Source organism: Orcinus orca, chromosome 15 (assembly GCF_937001465.1).
Source record: "Orcinus orca chromosome 15, mOrcOrc1.1, whole genome shotgun sequence".
Taxonomy (NCBI): domain Eukaryota; kingdom Metazoa; phylum Chordata; class Mammalia; order Artiodactyla; family Delphinidae; genus Orcinus; species Orcinus orca.
The window spans coordinates 49,787,650-49,801,750 of NC_064573.1; the positions used below are offsets into that span (position 1 = coordinate 49,787,650).

General features: G+C 45.3%; 1 protein-coding gene across 4 annotated transcripts in view; it reads left to right on the plus strand.

The window, feature by feature from the left end:
• NPC1 (NPC intracellular cholesterol transporter 1) overlaps window positions 1–14,101 on the plus strand; it is a 47,615-nt gene that overhangs the window by 20,196 nt on the left and 13,318 nt on the right. For all 4 annotated transcript variants that reach the window (XM_049698120.1, XM_004273753.3, XM_033435325.2 and 1 more), the window contains 8 exons: window positions 265–432; window positions 1,000–1,249; window positions 3,009–3,082; window positions 3,641–4,011; window positions 5,448–5,674; window positions 8,418–8,518; window positions 10,714–10,816; window positions 13,489–13,678. In XM_049698120.1, the coding sequence (XP_049554077.1) occupies window positions 265–432; window positions 1,000–1,249; window positions 3,009–3,082; window positions 3,641–4,011; window positions 5,448–5,674; window positions 8,418–8,518; window positions 10,714–10,816; window positions 13,489–13,678 (1,484 nt within the window). The remainder of the gene's footprint in view (window positions 1–264; window positions 433–999; window positions 1,250–3,008; window positions 3,083–3,640; window positions 4,012–5,447; window positions 5,675–8,417; window positions 8,519–10,713; window positions 10,817–13,488; window positions 13,679–14,101) is intronic.

Sequence of the window (14,101 nt, forward strand, 5' to 3'; positions counted from 1 at the left end):
CTGGGATGACGTAAGCCTTTCCTGTCTTTGACTTTTAAGTTGCTTGGAATCTGGCCTGATTTTACTTGTAGGGTGACAAGCTGGTTTCAGAGGTGACCTCCGTTCCCGCCCGCCCTTAGTGTTTACTGTCCCGAGTCCCAGCCCGAGGCTCCTGCTTGCAGTGTGTCTGGATTTCCAAGGTCACACGTGAGAGGCCTCCGGTAAGATCTCATCTGGTGAATTAAAGCAGCTCGGCTTCAGTCTTTTCCCTTCCTCCCCTGCCAGCCATGTACAATGCCTGCAGGGACGTGGAGGCCCCCTCGAGTAACGAGAAAGCCCTGGGGCTGCTGTGCGGGAAGGAGGCCGAAGCCTGCAACGCCACCAACTGGATTGAGTACATGTTCAACAAGGACAACGGCCAGGCGCCTTTCACCATCACGCCCATCTTTTCAGGTGGGGATGAAGACCTCCATGTTTGGTGTATTGTACTTAGGATTTTTTTAAAGCCCAGGAACCTTAACCTGCAGTAGGAAGATAAATTCAGATCACTAGGTCCTAGAGTTTCCTCCAGCGAGAGAGGTAACTAGAGCATTTATCCTGCCCCTGGTTGGTTAGGGGCTGGGCATGGGAGTGGAGATAGAAGAATTGCCTTCAGGTGTTGCTACAGAATTGAACGAATAAGCTGTTTATTAAAAAAAGTTTTTTCAAAAGCTCTGCCATAGAATTAGACTAGCTCCTCAGTGGAGATAAAACTTGATTGGAGGTTTACCGTGGAATGTGGTGGACTTGGATCTCGGTGACAAACCCTATGCCCAGAGTTATTGAGGTTAACTTAAAATTTTACAGGACTAAGCAGCAAAGCATAACTTGATCACCCAGAAACCTCCAGTCCTTTTTATTCTTCCATTTGTGTTACTCTCAGTGTGCTTATCATTGGGTTTAAATATAATTTAACACAAGCCTTGTAGTGTTTGCTTTTTTTGTAATGGAGATTCTCACTCAACACAATCCTTCCCACAGATCTTCCAGCCCATGAGATGGAACCCATGAACAATGCCACCAAGGGCTGTGACGAGTCCGTGGATGAGGTCACGGGGCCCTGCAGCTGCCAGGACTGCTCGATCGTCTGTGGGCCCAAGCCCCAGCCCCCCGCCCCTCCTGTTCCCTGGAGAATCCTGGGTCTGGACGCCATGTACGTCATCATGTGGAGCACCTACATGGCATTCCTGCTCGTGTTCTTTGGTGCATTCTTTGCCGTGTGGTGCTACAGGTAATCCGTTTTGTTTTTCCTCCAGGACAAGAAGAGCAAAATTACCCAAGTGGCACTTCTAGCTTTCGCTCGGTAGACTTTGGTTCATTAGAATAGGAAACGAATATCTGCATGAATAGTGTTCCATGAATTGCTTGTGCCCTGCAACTAGTCAATAATCAAAAGCCTATTTAGCCGTAGAAACATTGGAAGTCAGTTTCATTGATTTATTCAAAATGGCATGTGATTTAAAGCAGCCGTTCTTTAACACAGAGTCTCAGGAGCCAAATCTGATTCAAATCCTTTCAGATGCGATACTGTATCCTTTTAGACATCTGCGTCTTGACTTAGGACAGCACATTTTTTTTTAACTTTTTATTCTGAAATAATTTTAGACTCACCAAAAGGGTACAAAAATAGTAGAGTTTATTTATATCCTCTACCGGCTTCCTCTAGTGTTACAACGCACATCACCCATGGAATATAATTTAATCAAAACCATGAAAATAACATTGGTATACTGTTGTTGGCTAAACCACAGTCTTTTTTCAAGTTTCACCAGTTTTTTCTCTAACACCCTTTTTCTGTTTCAGGATCCCATGTCACGTTCATTTTTTGTTTTATTCATCTCCTCCAATCTGTGACAGTTTCTCATCTTTCCTTTTCTCTTATGGCCTTGACACTTTTGATGAGTGCTGGTCAGTTATTTTGTAAAATGTGCCCCAGTTTGGCTTTATCTGATATTTTCTTGTGATTAGGTTGAGGTTAGGTGTTTTTGACAATATCACAGAAGTGACGTGTCTTTCTCAATGTATCATATCAAGGGCTTATGATGTCAGTATGTCTCATTACTGGTGAGGTTAGCCTCGATCTTTAGGAAGGTGTCTGCTGGGTTTCTCTACTACAGTAATAGTGAAGTTACTATTTCTCCCTTTGGAGTTGATAAATATCTTAGAGGAGGTATGTTGAGACTATGTTAATACCTTGTTTCTCCTCAAACCGTCGCCCACTGATTTTAGCATCCATCCGTGGATCTTGTCTTCAACACTTATTTCCTGTGGTGTTTGCCTGCTGGTGCCTTTGTATTTCCCTCGTTCCTTCTCCATTTACTAACTGGGCTTACTCTGTACAGAGTTATCCTTTCTCCTCTACTTATTTATTTATTCAGTTACGTTTACATCATGGACTTTTAAAAAAATTCTGTGGTCTCTGTTCAGTATCATCATTTATCTTATTGCTCAAATTTTCCCAGTTTCAACCACTGGGAGCATCTTCCGGTGGCTCCTATGCTTTTTTAAGCATGCCCCACCCCCACCCCCAATTCTCAAGCTTGTTCTTATTTTCTGGAATCACAAGATGTTCTCTTATTTTCCCTGCTCCAGCCCTAGAAGCATCCTCTTCTGCAAGGAGTCCTGGTTCCTTTCATTGGAGAGTGGTGTTTAGAAACCAAGATCTAGGCACTAGATGTGCTCATTGCTCCTGCAATATAGTGTTTACTGTGTTTTTAAAGAACCTAAAACTTTTAAATGTAAATGAGGGCTACAAGGTGAAATTATCCTTTATTAATTTTTTTTTAATACCCTCATAAATTCTCCCCTGAGACTGATGAGCAGAGAGACCCAGAGCAAGAGAACTTAAGGGAAGGCAGGCACCAATTAGGGAGGAAGCAAACAGGATGAGGAAGTGAGCTTTCAATGGGAAAGCTCGTGTGGGAATGTCAGAAGAACAGCCTCACTGTGCCGAGGTCCATGAACACGACTTGCATGCTTTTATTTTCCAGAAAACGGTATTTTGTCTCCGAGTACACCCCCATTGATGGCAATATTGCTTTCTCTGTAAATGCCAGTGACAAAGGTAGGCACGTTGGTACTTAACTAAAAGGGTTGGGACCATTTTGGCACGAGAGTGTTCATTTCCTCAACAAACGTTTATATGCCTGTTCCAGGAGAGGCCCTGAGCTCGTGCCGAGGGTCCTTGCCTTTGTGGCACTAACAACCTGGTCAGGGTGGCAGATCAGAACCACGCAGTTAATAATAGCAGTAGAATGATCCTGGCCTGGGATGAGAGCTGTGGAGGCGCCAGCGTGGCGGGCTGAGAGCCGGGGTAGCAGGAAAGGTTGGAGGGAACTGCTCTGGACAGAGTGCTGAGAGCACTTTGCTTTTCCGAGGCTTGTGTGTGAGCACCGTTCCTCTAGGGGTGGGGATAGGTGTGGGCAGGTGAGCAGGGCTGCTTCCAGAGCAGACAAGTAGCTGGTGGGGGGCGGGCAGGGGATCGTCCTGTGCACGTCCCGGTGTGTCCTGTGTGGGCGCTAGTCCCGTTATGGGCAGTGGTAACTGATGCTCTCCCCATTCCGACTTTCAGGAATGGCTTGGCTCTTAACCTCCACCCTCTCTTCCTATCCCGCTCTTCCAGGGGGGCCGTCCTGCTGTGACTCTCTGGGTGCCGTCTTCGAAGCCCGTCTACAGCGGCTCTTCACACGGTGGGGCTTGTTCTGCGTCCAACACCCCGGCTGCATCGTTTTCTTCTCCGTGGCCTTCATCGCCGCCTGTTCTTCGGGCCTGGTGTTTGTGCAGGTCACGACAGACCCGGTGGACCTCTGGTCTGCGCCCGGCAGCCAGGCGCGCCGGGAGAAGGAGTACTTCGACACACACTTTGGACCTTTCTTCCGCACTGAGCAGCTCATCATCCAAGCCCCCCTCACCCAGCCGCACATGTACCATCCCTACCCCTCTGGAGCCGACGTGCCCTTTGGGCCTCCACTTGCCATAGACATCTTGCACCAGGTAATCTGCTATTTGCAGAAATCAATTCCGGGGGACGCGGCACTTTGTCAGCTTTTGACCAGTTTACTTGATGTGGGTTTGGGGCTGAGTGTGGTGGTTTATCTTGTGAACCTTAATGATAAAGGTAAAGGCGCTTTTCACTTACTTTTCAAAAAAGTGATAGCTGTTGAATTTAATGAAAAATTTACTGTAGACCGCTTTGGTATTTCTTTCATACAGATGGTCTTGCTTGAAATTGAGATGAGCATTTCTCTTTTGAAACAGAACGTATTTATAATTCACCTAGGAACTTATGGATTTTTTTCCCGTGATAATTAAAAAGTAATACACCAGGACCCAAAGGGATAAAGCCTCTTACGCTGTCCTGGGGACCTAGGAAGGAGCTGCTGGATCACTGCTGATCCGCCTGCAGGAATGAACTTAGTGTTGCCTGAATGTGGGCTCCCTGCCTGCATTTGGTGGGAGGTGCATTTGGAACGAGATCCATCCTATGCTCTTACAAAGGCTTTTAAACCTGCCCGTTCTCCCTTATCACACTTATCTGTAACTAAACTGCATCCACTTATTTTTTAATGAACAGTTGCACAGTTGCATGGTTTTTCCTTTAAACATTGCTGTTGCCCTACAGAAAGTCTTGATGGCTTGAAAAAACATCAAAATATTCTCAAGACTTTAGTAGGATCTTTTTTCCACCCAATGACTGTCTGTTGCTTTTTCCTAGCTTGTTGCAAAAGGTGCAAATATTGTCATTTACCTCCTGGAATATATTCTCTATTAGAAAGTACGAGAATATACATAAATAACCATAGTATGGAGGAAGGTGGTATTTGTTGGTGAGGGGAGGGAGTGTCAGGAAGATCAGGCAGATGACCCCAGGCTGCCCTCTGTGGCCTCGTGGGTCCCTGTGGAGAAGGGTGGGAGGGCAGATGTTCGTGTGTCCTGCGCTGGGATCTGACCTGTCGTGGTGCCCCCTCCTCTCTCTGGGTGCCTGTAGGTGGGGTCTCCATCCCAGTTTGCTGTTCCTCAGTGAAAATATGTTTGTTTCCTTTTTAAGATTTTTTTTTTTGACGTGGACCATTTTTAAAGCCTTTATTGAATTTGTTACAGTATTGCTTCTGTTTTATGTTTTGGTTTTTTGACTGCGAGGCATGTGGGATCTTAGCTCCCCAACCAGGGATTGAACCCTCACCCCCTGCATTGGAAGGTGAAGTCTTATCCACTGGACTGCCAGGGAAGTCACCAAAAATATGTTTAAAAAAAAAAAAAAAAATTTTTTTTTTTTTTAACCGTCATGTGTCTCAGCCTTCCCTGTCTCAGGAAGGATTTTCGCCAAATCCTCTTTACCTTCTGACTCCTCCAGGCGATAACGGTTAGTCAGCCTCTGAGGGAAAACTGATACATTTCTGGGTTTGTTTATTTTAAAAATCATCCTTCAGGTTCTTGACTTACAAACAGCCATCGAGAACATTACTGCATCTTACGACAATGAGACTGTGACACTCCAGGACATCTGCTTGGCCCCCCTCTCACCGTATAACAAGCACTGCACCATCATGAGCGTGTTAAATTACTTCCAGAACAGCCATTCCGTGCTGGACCACAAAGTAGGAGACTACTTCTTTGTGTACGCGGATTACCACACACACTTCCTGTACTGCGTTCGGTAAGTGGCGGGGACAGTCCTTCCTTCATTCCTCCAACACTGGAGCCCCTGCTGTGGCCACACGCCGTTGAAGGTACTGGAGCCCCAGCAGGGATAAACAGCGGGATCCTCCCGGCAAAGCCTTCCTTCTAATGAAGGGAGGCAGAGGGTGAACAGTAGCCGCTGGCCCTGACGCCGGGTTGAGACGGTGCCAGGTCGAGGCGATGCAGTGGGGAAAGGAAGCTGGGCGAGGGCAGGGAGTGCAGGGGGCATGCCGCTCTCGGTGCAGCGGAGACCTGGTCAGCAGAAGGGAAGACGGAGGCCTGGGAAAGTTGGGGTGGGGGGGTGGGGGGAGTGTTCCGTGTAGACGGGCAGCAGGTGCAAAGGCCCTGGGGCGAGGCATTCGTGGTGTGTCATTGAGGAACGGCAGGTACCGCTCAGCCCCTGACTCCCGCCTGGATTGATAACACATAGTTGCACCGCCCCAGGCATTCCTGAGCTGGTTAAATAGTGCAAAAATGGAAGCCTGTAGTGCTTTTTCTTGTCTTTCAAGTATAAATTTATTTCATGATACTGAGTTTTTAAAATGTGCAGCATCCCCTCGAGGAGTGGGGGCTGGAGTAGAGGCAGTTAGATCGGAGGGCACTCAAGCTGCTTCGCCTCGGAGGCTCGACTGGCTGGGCAGGGTGCGTGTATGGTTTGAATTAGACACAGAGAAGCCATGCTTGGTGACCTGTGAGGTGATCTTTAGGCCTGTCCCACGGCAGGAGGAGCGGCTTGCGGCTTGCGTCTGCCGTCTCTGGGTGCCATCCATGTACCTTGGCCTGATCTGGCCCAGAGACAGTTGTTCAGCCAATCAGACCACCACTGTGGCTGTTTCTTTTTTATTTTTTTGCAGTATGCGGGCCTCTCACCGCTGTGGCCTCTCCCGTTGTGGAGCACAGGCTCCGGACGCGCAGGCTCAGCGGCCATGGCTCACGGGCCCAGCTGCTCCGCAGCATGTGGGATCTTCCCAGACCGGGGCACAAACCCGTGTCCCCTGCATCGGCAGGCGGACTCTCAACCACTGCGCCACCGGGGAAGCCCTGGCTGTTTCTTCATTATGGAAGCAGAGAAATTATTCCTTGTCACCTGTGAACGTGCTGCTCAGTTAACCACATCTTGACAGCCAACTGCTCTAGCTTCTGGCCTGGTTTGGTGACCTTAGGTTCCGTCTCTTTTTGTTACTGGAATATGACTGACTCTAGATGGTTGGGCTGTGTTTACTCTCTTGAGGATGTCACATCTATAAACACAAGCCCGTGAAACAATAAGTGTAGCCCGTGTACCCGAAGCAGTGTTCTCCGAAGGACAGGTGGTACAGGGTGGCCACTGGCAATTGGAAAGAAAGGTTCAGTATTATTTAACTTTAATATTTAAAGAAAAAAGTTATTTTCTCTCTGTTTGTTTTACAAAATAAAATATCAACAGAATTTTGGCCACAGGGGAGACACATGAGATGGGTGTTTTGCCTGAGGGGAGCGTGGTTCACACAGGTGTGGAAACACCACCGTGAGCACCTCCTCTCCTGCGCGGCAGAGGTGTGTGTTGTCTGTGGTTCCGCTTGTGCGTCCCCAGCTCTCAACTCCCTCCTCACCCTCCACCTTTCCCTGGGCTGTTCCGCCTGGGGGCACGCAGGCCCTGCAGGAGCCCGGCTAGCCCAGAACCAAGCACAGACCTCCTGCTTCCCCCGCATCACATGATGGCATCAGCGCCTACCACTTACGGGATGCCTGGACTCTTCCTCACGTAGCTCTTATGGGTTTTCACCTCAGCATGAGCCCTCAAGCCCGCAGTGTGGCAGCAGAGCCCCACATGTGTGGGTTGACAGGGCTCAGCTTCTGTGCAGCCCTGCAGCCCTGCCGTTTGCCCCCAGCAGTGACCTGATCCCAGGACCTGAGCCCGTCCCTTGTCCCTCGGCGCTGAAGGGCGGTGGTTCACATTATATACGAGGACCTTCACGTGTGCCCAGCGTCCGCCTGACTTCTGTGCTGAAATGCTGGTTCCCTGTCACCGGTTGTCTGTCTCTCCTGCACTGCTGGCGTCCCTGGCCTGGTCTCCCTGCTTCTTTCTTTCCTACTTCCAGACCTCCTTCCGCTTTGCCACCCGAGTTATCTTTGTCAAACAGCTCATGACCTCCCTTTTCCCCAAATCTGATCGTTCCCTAGTGTCTACAGGATAAAAATCCAAACTGCTCAGCATGGCGCCTACCCCTTTTCTCCACTGCTTCCCTCTTCCTTCCTAGCCCCACCCCCTGCCTGGGAGGCCCCCCTTCATGGGTACCCCATGCTCTAGACCCAGGACTTCCTATGGTCCCTCAGGCCGCCGTCCACTCTATCCTTTCCTGTACCTGTCCTCACGCTCTTTCTTCTCTTCCCACCAGTGTGGTGTGTGGAAGCCCTCACTTCTTCCCTCCCAGGTGAATCCCCCCTCAGCCTTAGAGACCTGGCCTGTACAGCTCTTTTCTTCATGGTGGCGGTTTTCCCCACGTATTAGCGGCCCCCTCCTCTGTGCACCAGGTGACATCAACCACATTGCACTGTATGTGCCTGCCTCTCAGTGATGCTGAGCTCCCACAAGCAACTACTGAACTGTTATTATTCATCCAAGGAACCAACCTCAGGCCCACATTCCTAATCCGCCCATGACTGCTGCGTAAGCGTTTCGGTCTCTGTGGCGTCTTAAGGTTGTTCTAATTGGGTGGTGTTTTCTGCATTCTTGGCAGGGCTCCCGCCTCCCTGAATGACACCAGTTTGCTCCACGATCCTTGCCTGGGGACCTTTGGTGGACCAGTGTTCCCGTGGCTTGTGTTAGGAGGCTACGATGGTGAGAGAAGCTTCTACTTTTCCTGCTAGATAAAGTAGTCTTGGTTCTGTCATTAACAGTCAAGTGGTGATTACGAAGATTTCATCAATCGAGCACTCTTATTATTTACCCAGTATATTGGGTCCCAAATATAGTATCTCCTTCGGCTTTGGGTTTTATTGTGCATTTGAAGGAAGTGGTGTTAGCCATTTTTAGGTTACTCTTGGGAAAGCTGTCGACAGCTAAGGACATTTTCCCAGAGTAATGCCATTGTGTACATCCACGTAATACGTTGCTCAGTTTCAGGGAGTTCATGGAACCCTTGAAACTCATTGAGAGAGCCCCTGTGGAGTCTGTAGCCCTCTGGTTAAGAACATCTGTAATGGGGGAGAGATAATATGTGAGATGGGGGAAAAGAAACAAAGTGGATAGATTTTTTCCTTCTAAACCAGTTGGCTAAGAACTCAAACACTTTTATAGTGGGAGAGGCGGTTGGTTTGCTTTTTGCTGGTTCCTGCAGCACCTTGGAGCAGATTCTATTAGGTGTGATGGGGTAGTGAATCATGTGACAGCTTTGGCATCTGAAGCCTCATTACAGGCAGCCTAACAGGTTTTTCTCCAGCCTAAAGAAGAAGCCAGATGTTCTCCTCATCCAGTGGGAAGGGAGAAGTTGTGAGCTGTAAATTTTACTCTGCCTTATGTAACACCGTGTGGTTTCTAATCAGTGGGGAAAAGATGGTGTCACCAGCTGGGTAGCCACAGCCGTCAAAATTAAATTTGTTCTCTACCTTATTCCTTCCACCAGAGTAAATTCCAGTGGAACCAAGACTACAATATAAGAAGTGAAACTACTAAAGTACTAGAAGAGAATGCAGGGTGAATTTTTTAAAATAATTTTTAAATGGAGAAGGCATTCCTAAGCAGGACACACAATGCAGAAGCCACAGATGGAAAGGAAACACTGATGAATTTGACTGCGTGAGAATTTAAAATTCCTGTGTAGAGAACAAACAAAGTTTAAAAAACAAACAGCAAACTGGAGGAAAAAAAAAGTTAGTGTACATAACAGACAGCATTTCCTTAATATGTGGAGAGCTCTTGGGGAAAAGAGAGAAGGTCAGCCACCCAAAAGAAAAGTGGGCAGAAGCCATATGAGTGTTAACAAAGGAAGAAATGCAAGTGGCTTTCAGTTATATGGGGAAAATGCTGAACCTCACTCCAAATTAGTGAAATGCCTCTCACTTCAATCTTTTACATAAGAGATTAGCAAAGATCTAAGTGTTTGATAAAATCTTTTGTGGATGAATGTGGGGAAACCACATTGTTGGTGGAAGTATAAATGGTTACTGGAATATAAGCTCCAGGAAGACCGAGATTGTTATCTCCTTTGCTCACTGATGTATCCATAGTCTCTAAGATAATGTCTGGCACAAAGTAGGTCTCAGTAAATATTTTGTTGAAGAAAGAAATGAAAAACAGGAGGCCTCTTTGGAGGGCAGTTGGGGGGCATCTATCAAAATTAGAAATGCACATATTTTTTGATTCTGTGATTGTACTTATAAGAATTGATTCTACGAATTACATTGTACATATTGGAAATATCAGGTTATTCTTTGTAGTAATTCTGTATATAATACCAAAAAGATTTGCAAAGATAGCCATCAACTGGAGATTGGTTAAATTATACTAGGAAATATCATACAGCAGAAAAAAGAATAAGGACACTCTCTGTGTACTAAAACAGAGCATTCTCAGGATATGCCTTTAAAAGCAGCATTTGCAGAAGAGTGTGTCACTGCTTGTGTAAACAAGGAGGGAAGGGGAGACTGTGCTTATGCACGTGGACCGTGGCTGGAAGGAGTCACAGTGCCATGGTGTGGGGAGGAGAGCTGAGACACAGACGGGGACTGAGGGAGGAGAGAGGCTTTTCCCTGAACACCTTTCCGCTCTGTTTGAAATTGTCACCATGCATGTGCCGTGTAGTAATGATGATATGAATGACAACTGTGCCTACTTCCACACGAGGGTCCTTTTTCTTCACTAGCTGAACTACACAGGCACCAGATCTCCTGTTGTGTTCCTCGAGCTCAGGTGTGTGTAGGCTTCAGCCCCATGAGAAACCAGGCACCTAACTGGCTTGTGATTTTCCCCTCGTATTGATCTAGTTTTCTGCACGCTTGTAATCTGCTTTTTGATGTCACCTTTTTCCTTTCTAGATGAAAACTACAATAACGCCACAGCCCTTGTGATTACCTTTCCTGTCAATAATTACTGTAACGATACAGAGAAGCTCCAGAAGGCCCAGGCCTGGGAAAGAGAGTGAGTTGCTCACAGGGTCTAAACAAGCTGTTCTTTCTGTGGGAAGGTGGACCGTAGCAGAAAGCATTTACAGTTAGTTCAACTACATTAACCAACAGTAGATCTAAGTTATGCCATTTTTTTCACTTGGTACTGGTGGTGCTATGAAAAAAAAATCTATTAATAAATTTACCTATAAACATTCTTTTAATACATATCCCTGCAACAAGAATGCAAAAGTATCTATGCAGAAATGTTCCTTGCATTCTTTTCTAACAGCGAAACCTGAGCAAGCTGAGTGTATGTTAGTAGGGAGAAGTACAGTAGAATATTATTTCGTCATTAAAGATAGTGAGACAAATAAAGGGTTCAAGATAGTGACTAAAAACTGCAGTCAGCATGTTTGGACAAATATATGCTATGCATGCCATCCATGCCTAGAAAAGATATCAAACAAATGACCTGGGAACCGGGTTAGCTGTGGTATAACCTCTAGAGAATGGGAATGTAAATTCCCATTTAAAACTGAGGAAGACAGGGACTCTGAACAGCTTTGTTGGGATATAATTCATATACCATACAGTTCACCCATTTAAAGCGTACAGTTCAGTAGCTTTTAGTATATTCACAGATGTGTGCAAACATCACCATGGTCAATTTTAGAACATTTTCTTTACCACAGAAAGAAATCCCATCTCCTTTATTGGTCACCCTCCTAACACCCAGCCCTACCCAGCCACCAACCTACTCTCTGTCTCTAGATTTTCCTATTCCAGACTTTCATAGGAATGGAGTCATGTACGTGGACTTTTGGGTCTGGCTTCTTTCAGTTAGAATGTTTTCAGGGTTCATCCAAGTTGTAGCCTGTGTCAGTACTTCGTTCCTTTTTATGGCTGAAGAATATCCCATCCTATGGATATACCACATTTTGTTTATCCATTCATCAGTTGATGAACATTTGAGCTGTTTCTACCTTTTGGCTATTAGGAATAATACTACAAACATTCATATACAAGTTTTTGTGTGAACATGTTTTCACTTCTCTTGGTTGGTATATATCTAGGAGTAGAATTGCTGGATCATACGGTAACTCTGAGGAACTGGCAGACTTTTTTCCAAAGTGACTGCACCGATGGGACTTCCCTGGTGGTCCAGTGATTAAGGCTCTGCTTCCACAGGTTGGGGAACTAAGATCCCACGTGCTGTGCGGCACAGCCAAAAAAAAAAAGTGACTGCACCATTTTACATTCCCACCAGTGTATGGAGGTTTCAGATTCTCCACACCTCGCCAACACTTGTTATTATTTGACTTTTTGATTCTAGCTATCCTAGTGGGTGTGAAGTGGTATCTCATTGCAGTTTTTTTGTTTTATTTTGTTTTTTCGGCCACACTGCACAGCTTGCGGGATCTTAGTTCCCCAGCCAGGGCTTGAACCGGGCCACGGCAGTGAAAGCACCAAGTCCTAAGCACTGGTCCACCAGGGAATTCCCTCATTGCAGTTTTGAGTGCATTTCCCTGATGACTAATGAATTTGAGCATCTTTTCATGCACCGATTTGTATAACTTTCTTTGGAAAAATGTTTATTCATATCCTTTGCCCATTTATTTCACTGGGTTATTTGTATTTTTATTATCGAATTATAAGAATTGCTATATATTCTACAAGTCCCTTATATATTCTACAAGTCCCTTATCAGATGTATGATTTGCAAATATTTTCTCCCATTCTCCAATCTGTGTTTTTGCCTTTCTTGATGGTATCCTCTGAAACACAGAAGTTTTTAATTTCAGTAAAGTCCAATTTATCTATCTTCTCTTTTGTTACTCATACTTTTGGTGTCATAGCCAAGAAACAATGCCTAACCCAAGGACCTGGAAATTTACACCTATGTGTTCTTCTGAGGGTTTTATAGTTTTAGCTCTTACATTTAAAAGGTCTTTTATCCATTGAGTTAAGAGTTAATCTTTATACATGGTGTGAGGTAAGGGTCCAACTGCATTTATTTGTATATGACTCTCCAGTTGCCCCAGACCATTTGTTGAAAGGATATTCTTTCCCCCATTAATAGTCTTGCCACCTTTATTGAAAATTAGGTGAAGGCAGATACATGGCATATTTCTGGACTCTTAGTTCTGATCCTTTGATCTGTATGCCTGTCCTTGCCTTGTGCTTGTAACCACACTGTCTTGATTCCTGTTGGTTTGTAGTAAGTTTGAAATTGGGAAGTGTGAATCTTCCTACTTTGTTCTTGAAAAAGAAGATTTGGGCTATTCTGGGCCCCTCGCAATTCCATGTGAATTTTAGAACAGCTTGTCTTTCTACAAGGAAGTCAGCTGGGATTCTGATAGGGATTGCATTGAATCTGTAAATCAACTTTTAAAATTTTTGTTCCATGAGCATATGTCTGTAGTATAATATACTTCATTTAGAAATCATTTTTAGTAAAAAAAGAAGTGAGACCATGAAGCAGTTTTTAAACTTGTTCTAAACCTGTTTTAAATACTGGAAAACTCAGCATGTCTGGAACTTCGTAATCTGGAAGTGTCCTACCTTCTACTTGCCAGTGTAGAAGGTCCTAACGAGGTATAAGGGTTAAGTGTGGCTTTTGTGTCGTAGAAGTTACGAAGAAGTTCCTTACTTAGTTGTCACTAAGTTTTAACTAAAAATACAAAATTTTGCTTACCCTTTTAGGTTTATTAATTTTGTGAAAAGCTACAAGAATCCAAATCTGACCATTTCTTTTAAGGCTGAACGAAGTATTGAAGATGAAATAAACCGTGAAAGTAACAGCGATATCTTCACTGTTCTAATCAGCTATGGCATCATGTTTTTATATATTTCCATAGCCTTGGGGCATATCGAAAGCTGTAGCAGGTTTCTGGTAAGTGGGGTGTGTAGGTGTGTGTGTGCATGTGTGTGTGTATGTGTGTTAGAGGGAAATGACAGTACACAGCGTGATTGCATGTTTTTGCCTCTGCTTAATCCTAATTCATTATGTTCAAAACCAGCTTAAATTGTCCTGTGTTTTACTTGTTTGTCACATTTTCTGCTTCCTGCATCTGTTTTCTTCAGTTCCAATTTCTTATCTTCAACTTAAAGTTTATTTCACATAATTCAGTTTTTTTTCTAACTTGCCATCACCTAAGAATGTAAGCTGATAAAATATGTTGCTAGGGAAGACCTAGACAACTTTTCATATCTTCTTTCAAACCGGGAACCGTACTTTTAAATCTAGATGGGCAATGTCCAGGTAAAGAGGTGAAAATGAGGACCTTTTAGGAACAGGACAGAAAACACCCTAACT